General features: G+C 34.7%; 1 protein-coding gene across 4 annotated transcripts in view; it reads left to right on the top strand.

Moving 5' to 3' along the window:
* The window catches only part of LOC134530902 (non-structural maintenance of chromosomes element 4 homolog A-like), a 35,476-nt gene that overhangs the window by 21,401 nt on the left and 1,428 nt on the right, over window positions 1-12,647 (top strand). For 3 of the 4 annotated variants that reach the window (XM_063366199.1, XM_063366197.1, XM_063366198.1), the window contains exons 5-7: window positions 4,716-4,934; window positions 5,422-5,629; window positions 11,362-11,474. In XM_063366199.1, coding sequence (XP_063222269.1) covers window positions 4,716-4,934; window positions 5,422-5,629; window positions 11,362-11,474 — 540 coding nt within the window. Of the gene's footprint in view, window positions 1-4,715; window positions 4,935-5,421; window positions 5,630-11,361; window positions 11,475-11,731; window positions 11,783-12,647 lie in introns of those variants that run through there. The other variant, XM_063366200.1, reaches the window with a different exon arrangement.

The raw sequence follows: 12,647 nt of genomic DNA, 5'->3' as shown, positions 1-12,647 counted from the left end.
ATTTGCCTAACCCAGCCAACAATTTTTCTTCATATTCGTTGTGCTAGCAGCTTTTATCTTATTTGTCTATAAAGATACACTGCCACATTAATGTCAATTGTCTATAATTCGTGACGGTGCCGTTTAGTGTGGAAATGCCTATGTCCAATTTCTTCGCCACTTGAACATGTGTTTTTTGGGATTCCTAGTAAAGCTGTGCCGATAGGAATTGGCAGAAGCCGATTTTGCTGATATTTAGTTGAATTTGCATTTTTGCCAATTCATGATACGCTTGTTAATATTTGGCCAATATTATTGAAAAATGTCCCGTCATAACTTAAAAATCCACCATAACCCTTTTCACTTTTCGTACTACTACATACTTTGAACATCATTTCTTAGCTACGTGTTCCAGCCGCACATATCAAACTTAAACATTCTATGCTTTAATAATGTTCTTGAATTGAATACATCGTAACTAAATATATAACCAGCATAATAAAGTTAGATAAGAACAAAAACTTTATTTAGAGCATGGCTACCACTACAAATGGCAGAAAATACCAACTGCTTGAACTGCAAAGAAATGTTCGTAGTGTTGTGACAGAGATATTTTTAGTTAACTTACATGAAGTTTTTAAAATTGATTAAAAAATATAACCAAATAATATAGGACTTGACATAACATAAATTACTTGTACTGTTTCCTGTGCAAAGCGACCACATGAAATGCATTTCCGTATAAATGTTTAGTACTGAAAATCTTCGCCGCCGCACGTGTTAAGATGGTATTGGAATTCCCGTTCTTAAATTGTAAATTTGTACAAAGTCTCGCAATTTTGCACTTTTTAAATTCATTTTTTTAAACTTCATATTTTGTGAATCAATATATTTCATAGTTACCTATTATTAAATGATCTTATTTTATATAATTATTTATTAAATAATTAAATTTTCCAGTCTCTATTTGTAAATTCATATTTCAATAAGCAACTAACAGGTCTTCAACAAACAAATGAAAATAAGCTAAAAATACGAGTTTAAAAAAGAGAGGTTATGTTCTGTTTATAAACTAAAATACATGCGTATTCGCATTGCATGCTGGTCTTAGATTGAGTTATTTTGGGTAATTTAATAAATTTATAAAAATATTTTAACCAAAATGTGTTTTCTCCTGTACCGGTTCAGAATCTGTGAATCCGTAACAGTTGTATTGGCATGTCGGCGTATCGGCATATCGGCAAAATTTTGTGAATCGTACAGCTCTTATTCATAGCTACAAATTAAATTAATTCAACCCTATCAGCAATAGTAAATGCTTTTTTTTTCCCCAATCGCTGAATAGGTGGTAAACTGAAAAAACATGGCAAGAAAGGGAAGGATTTTTTTTTCAAGTCAAGGGTGCCAACAGACACGTAACTGAATGTTACGTATCTTTGATGCATAGAATACACAGCGTTAGCCAGCACTAACATGTAGCGCTAGTGTTCTGGCTCACTTAAATTTTCTTTTTGCATTCAATTCTATTTCAACAATCTAATGGTATAGCAATGATTGGAAACAAAAACATATGCAAATTGTTAAGTAAACAGTTTCACATGTTTAACTTCACAAATGGGATAAGTGTTGGAATAGTTTGATTTTTAAAAACTTTTTTTGCTTTTATTGAATTTAAGAAAGCAAACATTGTAAGCAGGAAATGCACTATTCATGAAATGTTATAAACAGGAAATAAATACATTGTTCTTATGGTGAAAATTTTGGGACTTAAAAATATGATGTTGTAGGCATGAGCATTATAACAGGTTTCTACTGTAGGGGACATGCAGTCCAAAATTTTGGGGGCCATCCTCAAAGGTGACCCAGGTTTGATTCCATGTGGGTTTTAACCCAGATTTTCGCATGTTATGAGTGTGGCAAAGATTGTAGTGCGTTGGTGGGTTATCTTGGGGTACTCTATTTTCCCCCACCAAATCATTTCATCCTTCTTCTATTAGCATATCATCTTTCGCCATCTCTATTGACCTAGACATTGATAGAATTTTGAGCTCAATCCTTTATGTTCCATTCCTATGATATTTAGAAAGCCATATTATTCCTGGCTTGTAATTTTTTTTTCTCTTTTGATAAGTAACTTTTTAATAGTTATTTTGCATTTATGTTATTTTCAGTAAACAGTGGTCTATTTTCACAAAAATGTGTTGGACTTCTATAGTGGATTTACAGTATCCCCTTTAAAAAAATGCAAAAATTTAGGTCAAAAACCTTAACAGTGAATAGAATAAAATGAAACAATCATAATATTTTTTATAGGAAAAATTGTTACAAAAATATTCAGGGGTACATAAATATTCAAAATTTTTAGTCAAGTAAGATTTAAATACTAGACTCCAGACTAATTTTAAATATCAAAATGTTTAAGTGGTTTACTGTTCACTGCAAGAAACCAATGAAACACTTGTGAAATCTCACTGATTTGAACATGGAGTAATACATAGTGTAGAAAATATGATTAGTTTTGCAATTTCTGCTTTTCTATTAAGAAACCAAAATGAAAAATAATATACATATATAAATAATACTAAAATTACATAGTTCCTCTGTGTTCCTATAAGACTGCCTGCAAACCAATTACAATGCCATACAAAATAGAATACAAATAATTTTCTTCATATCTATTTAATAAAACAATTTTATTAAATGAAGGGGTTTTTGTTCATTTAAATAAATGTAAATTATAATTTTTTATATACATATTATTGTCATTACTCATTACTATGCATCCATTTTTTCTAACGCTTGTGGTATGGTAGAATTAACATATTATAGGCAGGCTTGCAGTTTAAGTGTATTTTCAAGTACAAGTGTATTTTCAACTTTTGATTCTAAGACCTCCGGGAATAACAACCCTCTCGGTAACTCCTTTTTGGGCCTTGAGAATTTTGGTTTAGTGATAGGCCAAATATTTGAAGAAAATAGACAGAAATGTTATTTTATTGTATGTATTTATTGATTTCCCGAGGCCTGTGTGTAGGCGATTTGTAACTGTATGTCATTGCATGCGTATTTATCAGCATTTACACATGTACAACCCACACTTCAAGGCATTATTTCTCCAATGTCCAGTCTACACTCCTGTCACCTGTCTCCCTTAACAGTTCACTAATCAGTATTGCAGCTGTCCCCCGCCCATATGCCCATTTCCTTAAACACCTCCCCCTCCCCCAGTCCCAAAGTTCTGTCCAGGAGTATCACTTAAAAAACTTTTTTTTAATGACAAAAATGTTGGCAATGTCCTGTCAACTGTGATGCTAATTATCTACAGCCAATTTTATCTCATTTTGAGTATATTTATACATAGTATATCATTGACTAATTAACAAACATTGTAACTCCAATATTGCAAATTTTTGCATTATGTTCCTCTGAATTATTTTCTGCATGTCCTATCCAAGTGTTATAACCAAGACAATTTTCTATGAAACACATGCAAAAGGTTCGTGTAAGTTTAAAGTTTCAGTACGCAGTCATAAATGTGTGTTAAACTTACCTTAGTGTTACCTATTAATATTCCCAATGAAAAATAAAACTGAGTTGAAGAGACAGCAAATTATTACCACTAGTAGTATGAATGGATTCAAGTTTTTGTTTTTCCTCTCGACTCTAAAATTTGCATTCCGAGAGTTATGAAGTTTGATAATTAGACTGACGATGTACAACATTGACATCACCTACATATGTGTTTATAGGTAAACTTGCACAGTTTTGTCACTCCTAACATGGTTACCTTTAACCTTCATTATTTACTGACTAAAAAGTCTGTTTCTGCAAACTTCACTTCAGGTAGCTGTATCTTATGTAATATTTCTGCAACCACAGATGTGTACACAGCTGCTACGAAGACTGTCTCTTGCACGACGCGCAAGGTGGAGTAATGTGAAATAAACATTTAATTTAAAGTGGTTTGGTGTTCTCAACGGTACTATAAGAAATTCTGATACTCTCTAGCTGCCAGAGTGGTAGTAGGTGGTGGTTATGCAAGCAGCTTTGCAGTTACAGGAAGGGTAGCAGGCCACCTTATTGCCATGTGTTGCATCTTGCTTTGTCCCAGCACAAAACCTATCTATTGCTATTGCTACAATGTTGCGAGGACTGGTTAATAAACCTTTAACAATTTTTTTAATGTTTCAGTTATCCTCTATTTTTTTTTCCCTCCAATGAGCACCCGCTCATTAAAACTTACGTGACATTCTTGTTTAGGCTTTATTTTTTGTGAAACGAGGAGGTTGAACATGCATTTACATGGTATCATTTTTATCACAAGACAAATTACTTTTAAAATAAGATATTTCATTAAAACAGCATGTCATTTTCACACTAGAGAAGATTGAACACTTACTTAACACAAGGAAAATAATTTTTTTTTAATTTGGAGGTCCCAATTCAAATAACGACCCCTTCAATTTAATTATTTTTCCCAAAAACTGGAGAGTTGTAGGATTGAGAGTTTACTGTAGTTAACCGTCTTCTTTGTTGTTGTGGATCATAACATTTTTGTGTTCCTTATTTAACTGTGAATGTATTTTCTGACGTAAAGATTAATAAGTGGCACAGATGCATATGAATAAATGGTTTCCAGTTCCTGGTGAATTGAACATATTGTGGTGCCTACAAGTTTGTGTGATTGCACTGTTTGTACGTACAGTGCTGTGTTGAACACCTGTGGGGCTGCGAAGGTGGCGCACATGAAGGATCGGAGGTACCTGACCAAGTCCCAGGACTACGACTGGAGCAGGCTGGCGCCGGTTGCAGCAGACGTCTTCGCCTACAAGTGCCCCATGTTCTCACCCATGCTGGGACTGTTCGACCTGCAAGATGCGGTCGCTGCAGCTCCTGCCGCCCGCCGCACCAGGAAGTCCCAGGAGAAGGCGAAGGAGGCCAAGGTGTTGAGTAAGGTACGAGTGTTGGAACTGACATGCTTTCGTGGGTTCATTTCACCTTTCATACGTCATTTCAGTTAAGTATGTTACATTTAGTGTATTCAGTAGTGGCCAGAAGGATGCGAAGATAAAATTGAAATTGATTTGTGTTAAGGAACAAACTTTTACAATGATAAATGAGGCCTTGTATGAATGGCCAAACATTTTTTGCCACAATGATTTGTTCGAATACTGGGTAATGCAGGTGTTCTACAGGAAACTGTGCAACAAAATGATGGTAAAAGTTACATGCAATTTTCCATTCAAGTGTTACTATTGTATCATCTGAAGTCATTAAAAAGATGTATCATGCCCGCAATATGGATTCATCAACTAGTAAACACACTAACTCACTTATCATTTTCCACTAGTGTACATGATGGCAAATTAATTAATAGTTATCATTTGATTTGATGAAAATTTTGTTACAAATTACTCAGCAGTTTTAATTTCATGTTGCCAGGTGGCAAACGTGGTCACAGATGAGGATGGTTTGGATGCAACTCTGAAAAAGATACGGCAGACTCTGGGTTCAGTCTACAGGCAGAACAATAACCGGTCAATCCGCTTCATGAAGTTTGTGATTGACCCACAGTCTTTTTCCCGCTCCATCGAAAATATCTTTCACGTCAGCTTTCTTGTGCGAGATGGAGTGGTTAGAGTCGATAAAGGTGAGTACTTTTTGGGTGATTTGTACCAAAATATGTAAAAGAAATTTAAAGATTAAAAATATTTAGTGTCTTGGCATATCTCTCTTGAAAAAAATTTAAGATCTGCACATCATTTAAATTAATATTCTTGCTCACTCTTGCCCCTTAATATAAAAATAAAATTTGTTTGTAGATAAATTAATTTTTAGATTTTCAAATAACACTGCAATGTCTGGCAAAACTATAAAGTTTAAAACTTAAAAATTTCTAAGGTCTGGTAGCTGAAGTAAGTATTCATTGGTAGGGATGATTTTGCACAAAGTGGGAATAATCCTAAAGAAATGCCAAAATGTGTGTAAATAGACTTTATAGTAAAACCCCATTGTGAATGACTCGTTTTCAAGGAACCGTGATAAATTAATGTTAAAATGTCAAACATTTGAAGGAAATTGGCCAAAAATTTGTTTGCACTGCGTTTCTCTTAGCAAGTACTGTACTGCACGTGAGACAGTGACACCCCCTTCCACTAGCTGATCCTCTTCTCCCTCCTCGCACAGCTAACAGTTCCGTGGCGCCAGCATGTATTCCTGCTGGCCAGCGCCCGGCAGCCAACCGATGCGATATGGCTTGCTCTTGAACCACACTATCTACTCTGTTTGCTTCTGCTGTTACGACTTTGATGTGTGTGATTTTGGATCTTTGATTCCTGTTAATTGACAACTTGTTATTACACATTTTTTTTTTTTACTCTTATTTGGTTGCGCTTTAGTTTTCATTTTGAGAACAGTTGTTGATAACCTGCATTTTTGTATTATAGACTTCTGATTTGTGTAAAATGAGTATAAAGTAGGGCTATGCAGGATCCCGATATTCAGGCAAAATGTTTCAAGAGCACTCTTTTTTTTCTCGCATCGGGCAGGGCAAAAGTTCCTGAAATTTTGAGGATTGTTTCAAGTGTTAGTCTCATGGAAGTTTTTTATTTTCCACTGATTTTAGAAACGTTACTTTGGATAGAACAAATACAGAAAAACACTGATTTAACTTTGTATGATAACTACATCAGCTTATTTAATTTGACCAAGAATTCAGTTAAAAATATTAGAACTGTCAGCAAACCAATAAGGCTTTATAACTGTCTGTAAAACTGCACACAGCGCTGTGCCCACCATGTAATTAGTTTAGTTCAAGATGTAGCAAAAAAAAGTATAAATTTAAGAAATGATTACCGTATTTACTCGCATATAGGTCGCCATCGCATATAGGTTGCACCCATAATTTGAGGTCTTGAATTTGGTATTTAAGATTCCCCCCATATAGATCACACCGATAATTTAATGACGCGAACAGCCGGCGAAAAGAGTTAACGAAAGAGTTAACGGGTACTGTAAAACTCCGCTACTACGAGAGCTGATAATAGCGTGATAAATTGTTGTAACAAGTACTCGTAATAACCGAATAAAGAAAATTGAAGTCAAGTTAGATTCCTGACTTCTTAAAATGTCTTAATTGTAGACTATAACTCGAAAACAGTGCTTTGTATTGAAAAAATGCACAGAATAAAAGTTGTAGTAAATTTAATTACGAGTGAAAAAGGCCTGTTATGATTTTTTATATCTACAGCGGTTTTCGTTATGGGTTCCGATAAATACTCACGCTAAGTGAATTCACATCACGCGAGTTCGGCTATGCTAGCCGGCTGGTTGTTATTTTCGTTCAAAGCGTGGCGAAGGAACTTGTGTGGATCAGGTTGAAAACATTTGGCTATAAACGAAAGATATAAGAACAATGCTATCCTGAAATGCTGTGACATGTTTTTGGAGTAGATAATCACAGCGACAGACAGACAGGATGCGCTCCCGCCCTTGCCGTCAGCGATGTTTATTTTGACAGCTCAAGCAATTATCTTTTCCACGACCCTTCACAGTGTAAAAAAAAAAGAGAAAAAAACACGTTCGAATGCAGATGGAAAAGTAACTATGCAGTAAAATAAATATATTTACGGCCCTGCTAAATTTTTCTATTCAATAAAATTCGAGGTATTAGTGATTTTTCAGCAGAAACTGCTGTGTGACTAATAAACAAATTGTATCATAATAACTTAAACTTATAAAGTATTTACTAACTGTGAAGGACAGTCGTATAAGCCCATAAAAATATTTATATTACCGAGAATGGACTATACAACCTGGCTTTTGCCGCACGCGGTGTGGGAGGGGAGGAGGATGCTGACAGTTTCTCACGCAGAAGGTTGAAATAAGGAGGGAATGTGTTGAAATGTTAGTTGGAAAAGGGGGGGGGGGGGTGTTTTTACATGGTTTGTGGCTCTGGGAGGGATAAGCCTTGAAGATTTAGCAGGGGATGGGAGAGGTAAGCGTCACGTCACGTATGACGTCAAGCCGCCGCTACCGCCAGCCTGGCCGGACGAGTTTCTTATGCTCTCGCAGAAGCTACCAAAGCGGCCTTTCGTGCGGGCGGGTAAGATAACATGACAGCTGAGACGGCTTTTCTTGCGATAGTGGACGCACCGAGCTCAGCCGTCTTTTGTATGCCTGCCTGCTTACAGTACAGCTCTCGCCAAGATAAACGTGAACACATAGCGCCCAACAAAGTGTAACAGACTTGTTTTTCAGCCGATTTTACTCAAATTTTCGACTTTCTCTGCTCAAATTTTTCACGGTTTCTCAATAAACGGTCGTATAAACGGAATGGACGCATCAGAGGGGGGTCGCATCGGCGGGATTCTACTGTATTGCAAAAAAAAATCCTCAAAAATTTTAAAAAATTTTTCTTCACATATAGATCGCACTTAATTTTTTTCCCATCAAATCTGGTAAAATTGCCGCGACCTATTCGAGTAAATACGGTATGTTTTATCCTGGTATGCTATGACATGTTTTTCAAGTAGATATACACAGTTACAGTTCAGATGCACGCCCATCTCCTGCCCCTCCCCTCCCTCTAGACAGCTCAAGAAATAATCTTTTCCAGTAGGTTAAGAAAAAACATAGTAGCTTCACAGTGCAGAAGCTTTTACCCAAGCATGGCACGCAGCTGGCTGTTGTCCGCCCCCCTGCGTTGCCCTGCACCACCCATTCGTGCGAGCGATAACAAAGAGATGTCAGGGTGCTTAATCTTCTTGATCCGCCTGACATTGTAAAATGTTATGGCCTGTGTCTAATGAATTAACATTTTCCTTAGAAAAATTAATGTCAAATGGACTTAGCACTCGTTAAAAGACTATTGCACCACGCATTGCGCTGTGTTTATGCTTGTTTGGGCATCAGCATTGGGTGGTTCAGTATGCTTCTTTTTTATTAAGTCATCTGTTAAAATATATCTATATTTAATTTGAAAACTTGGTGCAAAAAAAAAAAGATATTTTTATGTATAGTGGTCGAGATGTCCAAAATGTTTATTTCCCTATGGCCAAGAACCGTTTGGGTTTGCAACAATGGGATTTTATTGTAGATAAGAACAAATTGCAAGTTAAAACCTGAAATAAAACAAAAAATAATTAACGTGTTTAAAATCTCAAAATTGTTATACCTGAATATTAATATAATATCTTGTGCTTATTTTTTTGAATATCAAGTAAATAAATTTATACAAAATTTTCTGGTTTTATCATAGGCCCATTATTAACTCATAAGTCATTACTGATACTTGTATATATTTCAAACACAGTTTGCTTCAAATTTTCCACGGTATATTGTTCTAAATAAATATACCCCAGACATGAATTTAAAAAACAGAATTCATCCAAAAAAATACTGCTTTTATTATAGTTAAAATGACATTGTTTTGGTGTTCAAAAACATTATACACTGTATTTATTAAATGTATTTTGAATAAATTTACTGTTTATAAATAGATGGATGTGCAAGTAACATGCCAAGTTGTGTAGTAAAGACAAAAATTTTATTTTCCCTTAAAGCTTAACTACCAGTAAATAGTGTCACAAAAGTACATTGGTACTGTTTATGACTAATGATGGTTTTTGAATCACTATCACAGTACAGTAATAAACCTGTACTTATTTATTCAAATTTAAAAAATTACATCAATATCTTAGATTGTATCAACAAACTATTTGTCATTTCCAATGTCAAAATATCTTGGTACATCACTGGATAAAACTGACATTAACTCACAAAGAGATTCATCATACCATGTGTTCTTCTTGGACGAGATGTGCATCTGCCTGATGCCAGGCCGCCATCTTGGATCGGTCTAGAGAAGTCTGGAAACTGCTGCTTGTAACCCTGTGCAGTGCTTGCACCAGGAAGATAGTGCAGTAGTGTTGTGGGCTGGCATAGTGCATGAACATACTAACTTTCTTCCTAGTTTGTTTACACTTTGTGATTCAGTTATCATACCGTTTACACATTCGAGTCTACTGCTTATGTCTGGTTTAAATCACAGAATACTAAGCTTTTTTTTATGTTTTTCCGAATTTTTTTTTATTTATATGCTTAGTATGATTCTTAAAATACCTACTATGTGATTAAAAGAAAACTAGAGTTTGCACTTTTTGATACAATTTATACCTTATTTATCAGCATATGGGTCACATATTTTATGCTGTTTTTTTAGTGTAAAAAAATGTATTGCAACCTCCAACCCAAATGGAAATTTAGGATTAAAAAAAATTAATATTGTACTGCTTGGTTGAATATGTGCGTAAATAACTAACCTATGTTGGTTTTGAATAAATATAACTTCACGAGTATGTATGAATTGTTTAATCAAAATATCTCAGCAGTCGCGTGAAGTTCCGTGAACATCGCAGTTATTGTGCGTGTGCCGTGTCTGGAGAGGAGGGGAAATCTAAAAATAAAAATTCCAGAGAGGGAGCAAGAGTTTGTGCGCATGTGCATGCATGTGCGTGAGGTCATATGGCAGTGTTGACGGTTTTCCCTCCCTCTCTTCTTTGTAAATGTCCCGTGAACTGGCACCCACACAATTAACGTATCTATCTTGGCAGATGTTCATAATGCAACTGTGCCCAATCATTGTTTTTGAATAAGATTTCCCACACTTTCAACTAAACATACCAGGACCAAACTGCAGCCATTGCTAGTGTTTACAAGAGCACCTTATATATTTCTCCAGCAAACCTAATGTTTTGGAATATTCAGACGATAGTTCATACGAAGAATCAGATTTGCAGTTGTCAGCTTCTGATTCAGAAAAAGCATAAACTTATTCCTTTTCATAAAATATGTCAAACTTGCACAATCTGTTCCCCTGGTAATTCCCCTGGCGTGATGCAGAATGCATGAAGCCACTTCACACGAAAAACTGCACAGCACATAGCATCTAGCAGCAAACAACAAACCTACAACGAATATGGAGAGCATGCATGACCATCTAAGCTTGTTTTCCACTCGAGCAAGCACATGTCAGTCAAAGAAAACGTCTGCTCGAGTTAGGCTCAAGTGCCTTACATTGTATTAAAATACTATGCTCTAGCTTGACTTGAGCATGGACCCGAATGTGTTTAAACCTGAAAAAAAAAAATTTCATTGTGGAAGGAAACAATAAAGGCTTAATTTTATGGAGTGTCAGTTATGGTTATGCAATATATTTACTATTTACAACTGAGATAGACATTAATTTTCCTACTTTTTTCAAGGGTATTATCCTGGAAAGCTAGACAATGATTTCTAATTCAACAAAACTGAATTTTGTTGATTTGCACATTTCTTTAGAGTAGATAAATGCTTTGAAAAAAAAAATTTTTTTTTGGGTAGATGATGATGGAGAAATTGTGATATCACCTGTTCCTACAAATCTAAGGATTGATTCAAGTGATATGGAGAGCCGTAGACAGTTCATATTCAACTTGTCAATGCCGATGTGGGAGGTGAGTACAGAATTTATTTATTTTATTTATTTATTTATTTATTTAATTATTTAATTTGTAACATGCCACACCAACAGCACAAGGCTGTGAATTATGACCTAGAAAAATATTGTAATGGTATAAAGTAAATTTTTCGTTTATTAAATACACAGACAATAAGGTTTCAGTTTATTTAAGTGCAAGGTATGAGTATACGTATTATTTACCTCTGGAATAACAATAATTTTTGCTTACATTTTTCATATGTTCTATTATAGAAAGATGGAGTACAAGTATTTGGAATCTGAACCGAATTTCAGTAGCAAGAGTGAGAGAAGTATTTTCCATTACTATTGTTAATGATAGTTTAATAGTCATATTTTAACAAATACTTGTACATACATGATTTCATGCATTGACATTAGATATTTCTTGTTAATGGTTATAAATGCAAAAACAAATAATACCGTCAAACTTTTTGGGCTATTTTTTAGTGCTTACAAAGCTTTGTAGGTCTTGCTTATTTTCAACTAATTGAGAAAAAAAAACAGTTTTCAGATTTTCCTGCAGTCTGATCTTCAGCCATTCTGCAGTCAACTGTGCACATCTTTAAAGTAAAATATGGCCAATTATATCAAGTCCATTAACATATATACATATATTCTTTAATGAACAAACAACACATTCATATTTATATTGTACAGCAATGACTCGACCACAATGATGTTAGTTACACCAGGTGATCCCAACTACTTCACTGCATTTATAATTTAATCTTATGCAAAAAAAAATTATTTGTTTAGGTATCATTTGAAATTTTGAATATTCCCACAGTCTTAGTTGACAGGGATTTGAATCAGAATCAAATTGACTCTAATTCTTTGCAACCGTTATTAACATTATTATGTGGTTTATCAGCCTGCCAAAATAACCATATCTGCCGGTCCAAATAAATACACATCTGAATTGGTACAATCCTAATTTTGTATGAACGTAATGATATCATTTACATACATATTATTAGGTTATACATGCTTTGTTTTAATGGGGATTTTTTTTATGGACCAGCCCATGTACTATTAATTTTTTTCAGCTTTAATATAATTAACTAGTAGAGCACTTAATACATGTCTCAGTGTGTGAAGTACTTGTGTACATCTAATTATTTCTGCTAATATTATAAATAAATAAAGC

The sequence above is a fragment of the Bacillus rossius genome, chromosome 3 (assembly GCF_032445375.1).
Source record: "Bacillus rossius redtenbacheri isolate Brsri chromosome 3, Brsri_v3, whole genome shotgun sequence".
NCBI classification, from domain to species: Eukaryota; Metazoa; Arthropoda; class Insecta; order Phasmatodea; family Bacillidae; genus Bacillus; species Bacillus rossius.
The sequence above is the reverse complement of the archived record's forward strand: the minus strand, read 5'-3'. Positions and strand labels throughout refer to the sequence as shown.